The sequence below is a fragment of the Microtus ochrogaster genome, chromosome 1 (genome assembly GCF_000317375.1).
Source record: "Microtus ochrogaster isolate Prairie Vole_2 chromosome 1, MicOch1.0, whole genome shotgun sequence".
Taxonomy (NCBI): Eukaryota; Metazoa; Chordata; class Mammalia; order Rodentia; family Cricetidae; genus Microtus; species Microtus ochrogaster.
The window spans coordinates 125,517,046-125,530,986 of NC_022009.1; the positions used below are offsets into that span (position 1 = coordinate 125,517,046).

At 43.7% G+C, this 13,941-nt stretch overlaps 1 protein-coding gene across 1 annotated transcript in view; it reads right to left on the minus strand.

The window, feature by feature from the left end:
- Positions 1-13,941, minus strand: part of Fam160a1 (family with sequence similarity 160 member A1) — a 78,513-nt gene that overhangs the window by 47,222 nt on the left and 17,350 nt on the right. The window contains exons 3-4 of the mRNA XM_013348640.2: positions 9,732-9,890; positions 7,838-7,924 (exon numbers count right to left, since the gene is read on the minus strand). Coding sequence (XP_013204094.1) covers positions 7,838-7,924; positions 9,732-9,890 — 246 coding nt within the window. The remainder of the gene's footprint in view (positions 1-7,837; positions 7,925-9,731; positions 9,891-13,941) is intronic.

Genomic DNA, 13,941 nt, shown 5'->3' on the forward strand with positions numbered 1-13,941 from the left:
AAACCAGAGGGGGGAAAAGCAGGAACACCAGAGGGGGGAAAAGCAGGAAAACCAGAGGGGGAAAAAGCAGGAAAACCAGAGGGGGAAAAAACAGCGCCAGTGACAACATAACCCTCCAGCCTCCTTTTCTTATAAAGCCACACTAAAGGAGGAACACATCTCCCTCTTCCCACAGCAGTCTGGTGGGATGGTTCAGACCTTACGTTCTGTGATACATGTGACATCAGCGAGTAGCCACCACTGTCATCCTTTGTGGATACCCTCTCCATCTGAGGGAAGGGTACAGTACTAATAACACCGGACACAATGCCAGAGCGGAGCTGACTTCACACAGGAAGCAGTAGAAGGACTGCAATCCAACACGATGCACACATCAGAGAAGAAACATCTATATGGAGCCAACTGTTGGATACCTTCCTCAACAATGGCAGGCAATATGTATTTAGTGCTAGTATCAGTGACAGTAATAACCACTTCAATACAATATCTATTCGTTATTCACAATCCCAAGGAGGCAGGTGTTTTGTTTTCATGCACAGAGAACACTGCCCCGGTCACAAAACTGATTAAAGTAGCCAGGGACCAGACTGTAAACCAAGGTCTGGCTGATCCCAAAGCCCACTTTTGAGGTACACTTTTTACATGAATTTACATTGCTTCCACAAACTCATACTACCTGAATGAAGCATTAGATAATATATATTCATGGTGTTCAATTAATAAATCAAGTATTTCCAAGACAAAGCCCCTTATATTTATCAGTAAACTCTTGGGTCCGTTCAGACAGCTGGACGAGGCCATTATTTAGCCTGTCCCTAGCTGCCTCTCTGAACGTGCGTTTCTCAGGCCAGGTCTAAAGGTGCCACTACTGTTCCATGGTGTATAGCTTGAGGCCTCCCACGGGACTGGGCCCTTTAATCACTGCAATCACTGACCAGCCTTGGTCATCTCTACAACTGGCCCATCTGCTGTCACAAGACTGTTTAGGACAACCACTTGGTCCCCTCCTGCCACACTGCAACTGTCCTCACGACAGCCTTAATTGTCAACTTGGCAGAATCTAGAATCGCTAAGGAGATGAGCCTCTGGGCAGGCCTGCAAGGGATTATCTCGAATATGCTAATTTATGTGGGAAGAACCATTTTGGATTAGAGCAGGCACCACTTGTTGTATGGAATGGAGAAGAAGTCGCTGAATGCTTGCGTGCACTGTAGGTGGACACAATGCACAAGTTTCCTCAAGCTCTTGCCTCGGTGACTTCCCCACGGTGACATGCGACACCCTGGAAGTGTAAGCCAAAATGAGCCCTTCCTGTGCAAGCTGTTTACTTCAGAGTATTTTATCACAGCAAGAGAAAGAGAAACCAAGACAGCAGTTGACCAGCCCCCTCACCTGCGGCCTGTGCAGGGCTGACATGATACAGCCTCCCTGGGTCATGGCAACAGATACTTCAGGCTTTCCTGTCACGCTAACTTACAATTTTCCCAGCTGATGACAAGACAGGGGACAGCTGCCTGCCCTGAAGCTACCCAGAGCTGGCCCCTGAGGCTGGAGACAATAGCAGCAACTCCTAAAAAGAACGAATGAGCTTGCCTCTTCAAGTGACCTTTGGGACTGGCTTTGCCTCACACCACACTAACGTATATGGGCCGATGGGAGCTGCCAGTGCACTCTCAGGACACAATCTTCACTCTGGGCAGAGTAAAAGGGAGGAGGAAATCACAAAAAATTAAACCCCAACATTATCACAGGAAAATAAGTGAGTGCCTAGCAAAAACAAGACGACATTCAAGAGCCGGTAGTAATTAAAAGCCTTGGTCAGCAATTGGCTTTAAAAAGCAAATTACTGAGATGTGTGGGTACCATAACATGACAGAACTTTCGGGATGGTTCACTGCAGGACCAGGGGCTCACTTGGTCCCCAAATAAGTGAAGGAAACAAAAGGCATAGCAGAGAACCCCTAAAGTTTAAAAGGAAAACCCCAGGCTTCCACAGTCAACAGGTTCTGCTAATCCGTGCTGTGAGTGCATTGGTGGTGCAGGGGTGAGCATAGCTACCCCTAATTCAATGCTGCTGCGCACCCCCGTGTCTGCACTCTCTGCGCTGGCACCCAGTTGGCAAGCTTCGAGCAAGGGGCTGGAGGTTAAAATACACAGACACACACAGACAGAGAGACAGCGACATAGGTCATCCTTGAATTCCCCAAGAATGCCCCTTTACTGTGTTCAGGGGCAGATTATATAGAGATAGCCACGCCGCAGCCAAACCCACCAGAAACCACTCTCCTGCCATCAGGAACTCCTGAAGGTCTCATGCTCAGAGCAGCTGTAGGCACTCAGATCAGGGGAAAACAAGTTGTTTACAAGAAATTCAGGATCTGGGGTCTCACTGCTCCCAACAAATGCTGTGACTGCATTGGTGGTGCGGGGGTGAGCATAGCTACCTCTAATTCCATGCTTCCATTCCTTTCTTTCCCTTTTGTACTGAATTTGCTTCCAGTGAAATTCCACAGCATCATGGGAAACCAGATACTCAAGAAGTGGCAGAGATGACAGCAGAAGGACAAAGAGCACAAACATGATGCTACACTTCCAAAAACACAGAAGCAAGTGTTCCAGAAGAGCAAGCAAGGGGACCTGCTGACCCTCCTTCCACTCCTGAGACCTCTCGCCTCTCTGCTCCCTCCTTAGGCACCCATCATTCTGCTCCTCCTGTAAGCTAGGCACTCAGCTGTGACCCACTAATATTTTATAGTGATGATAACTTGAAGATGCTATTTAATTGTTTTTAAAAATCTGCAGTCATGACTTTCACTGGGCATAAAAGTCCAGAGAACGCTGTGCCAGGAGAGCCAAACTGTGCCATACTGGAGTCCTTGTCCCGTCCTACCTAGAGAGCACATTATTGGTAAGTGGGCAACTCCTGCATGGCCATGCCCACCCAGTCTCTCGGAATTCTCATCTTTTCTTTCCAATTACCCAAAACTTCCATCCATCAACTTAAGTCAATAAGCCATGAATTATTGAGCTTGTAGGATGCAGATCATGAATATGTATGTGTGTGCTTGTGTGTGTGGAAGGCAAGATTGCAAAGCAAATGGGCTCCACGGTGGTTTATAGGCAGCCAACACACATGCCCTTAAGGGACTGTCTGAAATCATTTTACCCGTGTATATCATTCAAGCACAGTTTCAGCACACAGAAGATGGTGGGGAAAAAATCTTTTTTTTCCTTGTAGATTTCTTGCTTCTGTTCTCCAAGCACAGTTACAGAAAGTGAAACGTAGCTGGCTGTTCTTTGGCAAAACCAAAGGTACAGGCTTTGAGGTCAGAGTTTCCGTGGCTCATATCTGTGAGCTGCATGCAGAAAAGGACTTGTGTGACTGATCCCCCTCCCATTACTGCCTGCCTTAGCATACACCCCTCAAGGTCTACAGCTCCATCTGACAGAGACAGGTCCAAGTGTCTTCCCCCATTTCCTAAAACCCTGTGAGGGATAGGCTCAAAGAATCCCCCAAAGAGCATCCCAAGGTCGCTTCTGGAAATCCTGCAAGTGTGCCAGGGTGTTGGTCAGGCAGTCCTTTCTCACCCATACTCCGTACCAACTCTTTCTGTAATCCTGCTAGAGACCAGGTGCCAATGTCGGCTTTATCTTCTATGGCTGACTGCCTACCTACCGTTCTCCTGATATAGGACCCCAAAGCACACCTGGGCAGAGAGTCCAGGCTGCTGCCAGCTACTCAGGCTACTTGGGTCTCCTGCTCCTGGTCCTGATCACTGCGTTAAGAGAAAAAGCATTGCTAACCCGTTCTCAATGCCTCCTACTGCTACCTGGGGGTGTTCGCTACTGTTGACACCTCCAAACAATGGCTACTCACCCAAATGTATAGGACACCATACTGCCCTACAGCAGGGGTGAGAAAACTTTCCTACAAAGATCCAGAGTTAAATCTCTTTTATGCTATCACTACCACCATTACCACCACCACCACCACTACCACCAGGGGTGAAGAAGCCAAGGCTTCACATACCCCAGGCAAACAATGTACCACTAAGTTATACCCCTAGTACCAGAACATTTAATGGTTCAGAGAGCACAGTATGACCTATATATTTTAGCATTTTAAAAAAACTTGGAAATGTAAACACTATTCCATCTGTTAAAATTGTAGCACAATACACAGAACATAAACAGCATCATCCTCACCAGTTTTAAGCACGCTGCCGAGAGGTGTTCACATTGTTGCACAACCAGTCCCCAGAACTTTCCATCTCACGAAACTGGAGACACCTGTACCTAAGAAACAATGATCCCAACACCCTTCTCCCATTTCTTTTGCTCCTCAGAAGCCCCTTTCTGTCTTCTGTGTCTGGGAACGTGACACTAGGTATATTATGTGTGTGAGACCATGTAGTTATCCTGCAGTGCCATTGATGTAATAGTATGTCAGAATGTCCTTTCTTTACAAATGGCTGAATAGTGTTTATTTCCATTTACCATGCTCCTAGCAATAGTGGATGCATAGCCTGAACTTGTCATCTCCTGTGATCAGATTAGCGACTACTCCAATTGTCATCAGAGAGCCTCCATCCAGTAACTGATACAAACAGATGCAGAGACCCTCAGTCAAACATTAGGCTGAACTCGGGGGATCCTGCTAAAGGGAGGAAGGAGGAATTCTAGGAGCCAGAGGGGCCAGGGACATCACAAGAAAACCCACAGAAACAACTATCTGGCTCACAAGAACTCACAGAGTCTGAACCAACAACCAGGGAGCCTGCACGGGACTGACCTAAGATCTCTACATATATGTGACAGCTGTGTAGTTTGTTCTACTTGTGGGGCTCCCAACAATGGGTGCAGGGGCTGCTCCTAACACTTTGGCTGGCTCTTGGGAATCTATTCTCCATAGTGGATTGTCTTGCCCAGCCTTAATACAAGGGGAGGTGCTTAGCCTTACCAACTTGATAAGCTATGCTTTGTTGACACCCATGGGAGTCCTGCCCCTTTCCAAAGAGACACAGAAGGAGACTGGGTGGAAGTAGGGGAAGGGAATGGGAAGAGAGGAGGGAGGGGAAACTGAGGTCAGGATGTAAAATAAATAGATAAATTATTTTAAAAATTATCCTTTCCCAAAATGTCCAAAGTAGGCTTCCCATGTCTTATTCTAAACTCTGGAGGCCATATGTATTTGGTAATTCAAAACTTCAGAAGAATGATGTATTTGTCTGTCATGTTTTACATAAAATCCTCAGAAGGTCTAGGTTAGCAAAATAAATCAGGTGTATTAATATTTTCTCCAAAGAACATATAAATGTTAACACAAGTAGGTTAAAATCAACAATTTGAGATGATTCAGGAAGACCAGACACCCAATGCACTTAGCAAGGTTAGGTTAGGTGTTATGCCAAAATGAATTGATGGAAACATTCTGTGTTCAGGGCTTCACGAGTCACCTTTTTTCCTCATGCTAGAGACTAAACCCAAGGCCTTGCACGTGATCAGCAAACTCTACTGCCAGCCCCAGAGCTTGTTATGCTCAACTTCTACATGACTGCAAGAGAAAGCCATGGAGCCCTTTAAAAAAAAATCCACGTAAGCTTTGGCACTAACCCAGAGGAACAAATAGTTATGTCTCAGTGTTGGCTGAAGAAAGCACACAGAGAACAACTTTGGAGTGTAGTCCCACACGCACACACAACAGTGAGGAGGAACCTCACACATGCCCTGCGTTCAGCCTATGTGTCCTTCCTCATCGTTCCTCCCTCTAGTTGTATGTGTGCATACGTATGGTATGTGCTGTGCACCTTTCATGTACTTGCTAGGGTAGGTGGAGGTGTGTACACCCGTGTGTATAAGCCAGAGGTCAATGTCAAATATCTTTTCTCATTCTCCACCTTTACTTCTTGAGACAGACTTCGTCATTAAACCTGAAGCTCATCCATTCAGATAGGACAGCTAGCTGGCTGAAGAAGTTCCAGGATCCCCCGTCCCCAATCTCCACCTTGTCCCCTACCATGGGCATACAAGATATAAGACACCAAGTCTGGCTTTTTAATGTGCACTTTTAGGGACCTAACTCCTCATGCTTGTGTAGAAGGCACTTCAGGGACTGAGCCATCTCCCCAGTACTTTCACAAGGTTTTGTAATGCTTAATCTTTGGTTAAGAATTGCTGTGGAAATATTCTGTTTGTACTGTGAAGGAAATATTAAGTATGGATTTATTTGTATGATTTATGAGGCATAGAGAATAAGTTCACCTTTATAAGCTGCCTACACAGATGTCAGGTAACTAAAAATTTATGCATGATTTAGGTGAGAGAGTGCACAAAGGAATTTTATTTGGAAGACTGACTGAGGCCCTTTTGTCAGGGCAGCAGACCTCAAGTTTGTAAAACACAATGGGAATTCCTCCAGCAGACCTGAGCCCAGACATGAAGTAACCTTTTCAGAGCCCAAGGAGGAGAAGCAAGAGACAGGATACGGCTGCTCCCGGTGGGAGCTTCTCGAGATACGCTCATCCCTGACCTTCTCTGCTTGTCTGTCCCTGGGCTGCTGATCTAGAACACATTCTGATCAGATGTCACTGAGAGAGCCAGGGGTGGAGGAGAGGCTGTCCCTGCCTTTCTAATCCTTTCGATTCTAAACGGTAAAAACACAAACACCCCCTCCTAAATGGAGAATAGGAAGAAAAAATAATCAAAAAAGAGAATGGTAAGTCTTTGCTCTCCCTGGATACTAAACAAAAATATTCTAGGAAATGCCAATAATGGATAAAAATTAAGGAATCTTATTAGAGAGTTACAAATTCAAATCTCATGCAGTAGCATTCACTTTTCATCTCCTGAATTCTATAGTGATGTATAAAAAGGCATCTGTTAACTTCACAGTTTTAAAAAATCTCCAATTTTAAATTATGGACATAACTGTAAAAATGAAAGCCAGGGAATGTATACACGGGGCTGTCTGCACTCATCCTCTTATAAAGCACTTTCTGGGAAGCCACCAACTGCCAGCGTTCTGCCAACACTTTAATGAACATCGGTTTGTGTGCTGGTTTTTAGTTTGGTTTGGTTTTCCAGACTTCTCAAGTCCACACTCAGCAGTGACATATCCCAGAGAACACAACAGACGGGAGCCCGACCCTCAGGAAGTGCGCTCACCTCTGTGGAGTCAGATGTCAAACACTCAGGGCTCATGCCCGGTCACTCACTCCTAAGCACTGTGAGGAAGTGGGGCAGGAAGTTCTCCACAACAGCTCTGTGAGTTAGAGACACTCACTGGCTGCTCTAAGCCACCCTGAGATCACAGCAAGACACCCTGCTGTGCTGGTACACCGTAGGGTGTCTGCAGACTACAGTGGCGTGCTCACTAGTGAACAATTATGAGGTTGGTTTTCACCACAAGGGAATGATAAATGGGAGGATAGCTGCGTTTAGCTTGACTTCAACGTTACGTCTATACATGTATCAACACATCACTTGATATCCTGTTAATACGCAAAAAGAATTTTCATTAATGTTTATAACATTAAAGTTTAATAACAAATAGTGTGGAAAATAGTAGTAATAGCTATCATTATTACAACCGTTATCAATAGCATTAGTGTCAGTCGGTCAGTGAGGAAAAACTTGGGTATAAAAGAGGAAGAAAGACAATGTGAGCTTACACCACAGCCACTTTAAGACCCACATTTGATAGACTGAGAACTTGGGATGGAATAAGAAGACAACTAATGCTACATACACGGCGGAGTCGTTACACCGTGCTTGCTTTCCTCAGTTTCCCTCCATGGTTGTATCAACAGACAGAAGGCGGCCTCAGCCCGTCACTGACCTTATGGAGGGCGGGAGCCAACACTGGTACCAGGAAGCCATTGTAGATGTAGCTGACGAGCTGAGAGCGGATCAAGGGGTGGGCCACCTGCGACAGAAGGACACAGGGCTCAGTGTCTGCAGTTCCTTAAAGCCAAGCAGTTCTGTGCGTATCTTACATCCAAGATGGAAACCCAAATCTGGGCCATGTCTTCATTCGTTAAGTAATACTTCAGACCCCACGATGACATGATTTTTTTTTTCAAATCTCTATTACAGTATAAACAGCTAAAGTTACACTTCCAAATATGGAAAAAATGTTAATTTTAACGTTGATTTGAAAAAGACAATGAATAGACTGACTATGTATAAATATTAATAAGTCCAAATGAATAAATTAGAAAGTATAATTCTTGCCCCTTAACTCCCTTGGGGTTCCATATCCACTCGTGCTACGGTTTTAAGAGCGTAGCTATAGAAAATGATAATTAAATGTGCTTATTTTGCTAACAGAGAACTTTGAAGATATATTACCTGGTATTTATATTAGGGAGAAAAGAGCCTATAAAATGCTCTCATAAAAAATGGACAGTCTTCAAAAGCAGAAAACATTGCTGGTGGTACCGAACTTCCCAAATTTGACTTTCAAAATACATGATAACATGGGCAAACCTTTACTAATATTTTTTTATAAGTAATCCTTTCAGGGGTTCCCTAGCCCCAAATCACTATTTAAATGTTTTAAAATAATGTTTGCCTTTAGTTTGAAATAAAGACATAATTTCCCCACTCCTCACCATGCCCGTCAGCTTTACTGAGAGAGGGAAAGGGAGAGGGAGAGAGATTCAGTCAAACAACAATGTAAAAAGCGGTTTCTAGGGAAGTAAGCCTAGCTGTTTAAATTACTGACAATCTCTCTGTACATCCCAAGAAGAGCTAATAGTAGTTCTATCATTTTTATTCCCATACATTTCTGCAAGAAAATGTTGATAGACTATAATATTAAAGGGAAAATAATTTAAAGTGTAATCCATTTATCTTAAATACAAATAAAACTTCCTTTGACTTAGCAATAAAAATGAAATGGGAACTAAAGTAATTCACTTTCACTTTCCTCCAGAAGCTGTTTCTTTATTTGGTAGATAAACAGATTATAACTGACATTTCTCACCCTAAAAAAAAAAATCACCATAAAACAAACCTGATTTCTTAATACATCCAATATTAAGGTAATATTTATGCTACATAGAAGAAATTTTGATGAAAACTTAGTACGCCCTTAAACATATATAAAATTGGATTTTTATTGAAAACAGTAACAAGAAATCCGACAGTAAAAATCTAATCAAAAAGCCAAATACACAAGAGTTCAGTGGCTGTTTTTCCCCCTAAAGCGAGCCAATTTCAAAGCAAATTTAATTTGTGTAGCTAAGAAGATTGTTAACTTCTTCCAAATTCGATTGGGACGACAATATTCTTTATGTAGTGTGCACCATTAAGCAAAATAAAGTGTTTTCCTTGTAAGAGCCCAGGAAGACCTTGAAGTAAAAGGGTTATAATTTGGAGTACTTAAGCAGCCTAAAAATATCTATTTAATGAGCCAGCCTGTGAACTTATTTTTGATGGGTAAGTGGATAATCAAAACAGAATAACACTTTTTATAGAGAAAATAAAATCTTTCATTTGTTCTCAATAGAAATTTTCAGAAGTCTACCAAACGGTTTCACTCATTTCAGGATATTCAGTGGGATTCAAGCAAAGCTTCATGATTCCACGAGCACGTCTCAAAATCGAAGAAGGGTTCATTTAGGAGAATTCTGAATGAGGAGGGGTGCTCATGCACACGGATCCCCAGCAAGGCTGGGGCTCTTAGCAGACTCCGGCCCACCAGGGCTTGTGCTGCCGCCATGCAGTACCTGGATGACGGCGTTACAGAACTCCAGAGAGTTCATGAACTGCACGAGGGGGGGCAGCAGGAGCCAATCGTCCTTCAGAAGGCAATGCCACTCCTCACCCTTTTCTTCCAGCTTCGTGGGCAGGGACGAGTACAGGCCACTGAGTCCAGTTGCAAGTACCTGCATTCAGAGAAAAAAAAAGGTCTATAAACAGTCTTGTCCGAAGTCCCTGATCTATACCAAACAGCTCACAAGGATGCCTGTGTTACTGGTCCAAAGACCAAATACAGAGTAGCAATAGAAGAAGGTAGCAACTAGCTAGGGTGGTTTAATCCTGTTCTATGGATAGAATAAGAAGGCCATTCCCCAGCAGACAAGGCAAAAGCAGAGCTACTTAGCTACTAGTCAAGAGGTTGATGAGGGTGACGCATCTTTTATGTCAGGCACCATGATAAGCCAGGAGAGAAGCAAGTGAGAAGGCAAGACACAAAGATGAACAAGATGTGAGTCTCATACCCAAGAAGTTCAGGGAAGGGATAAGCTCACAAGAAGCACGGTAGAGCTCAGCTTGGAGACAGCCAATAGAGAAGTGTGTCCGTGAGATTACTCCAGTCTAGGGGAGGCAGCCTTGGGTAGAGCGGGGCCAGGACGGAAGGCTCTGAGTAGTTTTGTGAGAAAGACTGCTTGTTTGTCAAGGATCGTGACTGACACTTACTAGCAAGTTTACCTGGTAGAAAACACTTCCATATGTATTAGTTCCTCCAACCATCACAAACAATGTAACAGGAAGAAAGAACTGGGCGGGAAGAATGGCAGGACACTGAGATTTAGTGACAGAAGTTCAAACAGAGCTCATGTGAGTCCACACCGAAGTATCAGTGGAGTCTCAATGCAAAATGGATGAGGATTATCTAACCAAGACCTTCGGTTTTAAGTCAAAACTGGGATTTACTTTTTCCCTTTGCATCCAATTCTTAAAACTATGCTGACAGTATTTGGGCCTGGCAAGTGAGATTAAGGACTTTAAACTGTCAAGTTCTCAGACTTGATGATTAAGAAACGGCTTTTAAAGAGAAGTGTAGAAAGGGATCACTTCATGCCAAGCGCTTACAGGATAGAAGGGTGGGGAGGCTGTGGATCTCACAGGGCCAGTGGCTTCCGCTAACTGTGCAGCATCTCAGACAGCCCGACCTAGCCAATGTACAGAAAAACTGCACACAAAGGAGTCAGCTCTAGGGCTGGAGAGATGGCTCAGCGCTAAGGACGCCTGATATCTGACCACCTGAACTTTATCCCTGGCCCCAAATGAGGGAAGGAGAAAACTGATTCCTGGAAGCTGTTCTCTCACCTCCACACACGGCACACCATGGCATGGACATGCCCACACACATACGCTCACAGGCACACACAATATAAATAAATAAATATGTAGTTAAAAATTGAAAGAAAAAAAAAACAAAAAACACAAGTTGATTACAAAAGACACCATTCTTGCACAGGTCCTGAAGGGACTCAAATGGATGGAAACATTCAAGAAAGTATTCTGAGTCAGAAGAAGTAGTGGCATATCTCATTGATCTCCCAGCCATAGAGAGACAAACAAGGAATTACAATACTGTTAGAAACACTGAAAACACACAATAGGACATTTAGGATGCTGCTGATATACAAAAGCTCTTCACTCTGACCTGAAGGTAGGAGATGAAAATGGCAATTGGTCTCAGAAATGCTGTCTAGACCTCTGGAGAGTAAACAGGAGCAAGCCTGAAAATGAGCCGTGGAAGGAAAAATGTTTCAGGCAGAGGAAAGGCCTGTACAAGGGCTGAATGGAGAAAGAAGAGAAGATAATGTCAGGGCCAAGAAGCCCAGCGCTGTCAGAGCAGAGAGGGCTGGCCACACAAAAGTGAATATGAGCCACATCCTGCAGGGTTCTGCCGCGCTACACAAAAGGCTCGTGAGACTCCTGTGTAGAAAGCCCTATGGACAGCTGTGTGGGTCTGATGCCTGTGAGAATGCTCTGGGCTAGAGGCAGCCTGCTAGAGCCATCGTGTGAAGGGGTCACTCAAGCATAAAACCAAAGAGGAATAGAAGAGGAAGACCATGAAAAGTAAGACAAGTTAAAAAAAAAAACAAACAAACAAAATCCAAAGCCTGGCATGGGTAACAAAAAACAGAGAAGCCTTGCAGCCAGAAATGTTAAAGTCCAGGGGGAAATTTCCATAGACCTACAGTTACCTCTCCTTTCACTTGGAGACAGTCACCTCTCTGGCATACACTAGCTTACGCTCTGTCTTCTCTGTCTCTCCTGATTTGACCTGGTCACATCAATCTACACCGGAGATAGGGATGATTGATACAATCAGGTGTGTTGAGTCTCGACTGTGACCTTCCAAGAGTAACACAATGAACTCTATGATAAGGGAGTGCAAGTCGAAGAGGCCTTAGCACAAGGGAACCCGAGGAAGCCTTAGGAGAAGCTAAGAGATGAGAACAGGGAATAAAGGACAATGGGAGGAACAGATGGACCATATCAACACTATACATACACAGATATATTTCTTTGTTCTATTTCCTAATAACTTTTAGCCGCTCATACATTAACTCACTCATTAATACGAAAAACCCTGACTACTTAATTTCAGGTCTGGTGCTAAGTATAGGAAACAAAACAGTAAGCAAGATTGATCTTTTATCTCTTTAAAAATCGGGGCATCTGTGGTCCCCAAGGAAAATGCCCTCTATTTAAAGTACTTAATTCCTTGTCAGCATAACCATACAAATCACTTTAATACTAGTTTTGCATGTGACCCAAATGAGTTGTCTGTTATAAATTAGAACCTCTGGCAAAAGCATCTGGAGCCCAAAGTCCTCCTAAGAAGAGAAGTCTAATCTTGATGCTACGTTTTAAAAGTCAATTGTGTTTGCTAACTCATGCTAAATTAACCACAAAACAAAGACTCTAATTCTGTGTCCTCCTGGTTTCTAAACCACTTTGAGACTCTGAAGATAAATTCATAAAGACCAGCTTAATTTGTCTGACTAAAAAGCTGGGAATAGCTATTCTGTATATCAATATAATTACAGCAACATTAATTTTCAAATTACATACATCAGTGGCAGTAATTAAAAATAACACACACCTAATACTCACTTTTTAAGTGAGTTTTCCAAAAGGGCATGGCTGGGATGTGAACAGTAGGAAGCCTGCCCAGACAGAAAGACACATCCCATGCAGATGTGACATCTGGTAGTGCAGGGTGTCCCCACCACGTCCCAGACACTATAAGGCAGGGCAAGGAAATAGCCCAGCTATTTTCCTCAGAGTGGAAAGAAGAAAAAAAAAGGAAAAAAATATTTGGCAAAATAAAAAGCACTACGCATTCTTCACACAGGAGTGCAAATGTTCACCTCTGTCAGCAACTGCATTCCCTTCCAAGACTCTGAATTCAGATTCATTTATGTAGATTACACACGGTTCTAGACATGGGCTGTGGGCCATGCATAGGCAGGGAACAAGCCAGGCTAGAGAGACGGAGAGGCCGGCTTACGATCACAAACAGGACCCTCGAGAATACAGAGGTGCCGAGGGAGCAGGACCAGAGGGAAGAAGCGGCAAGAGGAGGTGGGTTCTTGTTTCAGTTTTGTTTTGTTTCTGGTTCAAGAACTAACATCAAAAGAGATTTACTTGTAAATTTCACTGTGTAACTTGAAAACTAAATTATAAAAAGGTGCATTTATCTGTATTCAATGGCTAATTAAAAATAAGGGGCTCATCTACTCTCTTATCCTTTTATTGATTCAGACCACAAAATTGTAAAACATTGTGTTTATTCTCAATACATCAAATATTAACCAAGTACTTGCCACTCAACAGCTCCCTAAAGTACACATTGAGTGACGTTAGCATGGGCTAAGAGATGACCAGGCAGGTAAAGCTCTCGCTCCACAAGCATGAACTTCCTATTCTCTGATCTTTAGCACCCACATAAAAGCCAAGGAGCTGTGGTGGCTGCAACTCCAGAGCTCAGAGAGTGGAGTCAGGTGATCCCCAGAGCAAACTGGACAGCTAGACTAGCCAAAATGGGAATAAACTACTTCAGTTCAAAGACTCTGTCTCAGTGGATGAGGTAGAAAGCTGATATCAAGTATGTGTGTGTGTGTGTGTGTGTGCGTGTGCATGCAAGTGGTGTGTGTGTGTGCGTGTGTGTGTGTGCGTGTGTGTGTGTGTGTG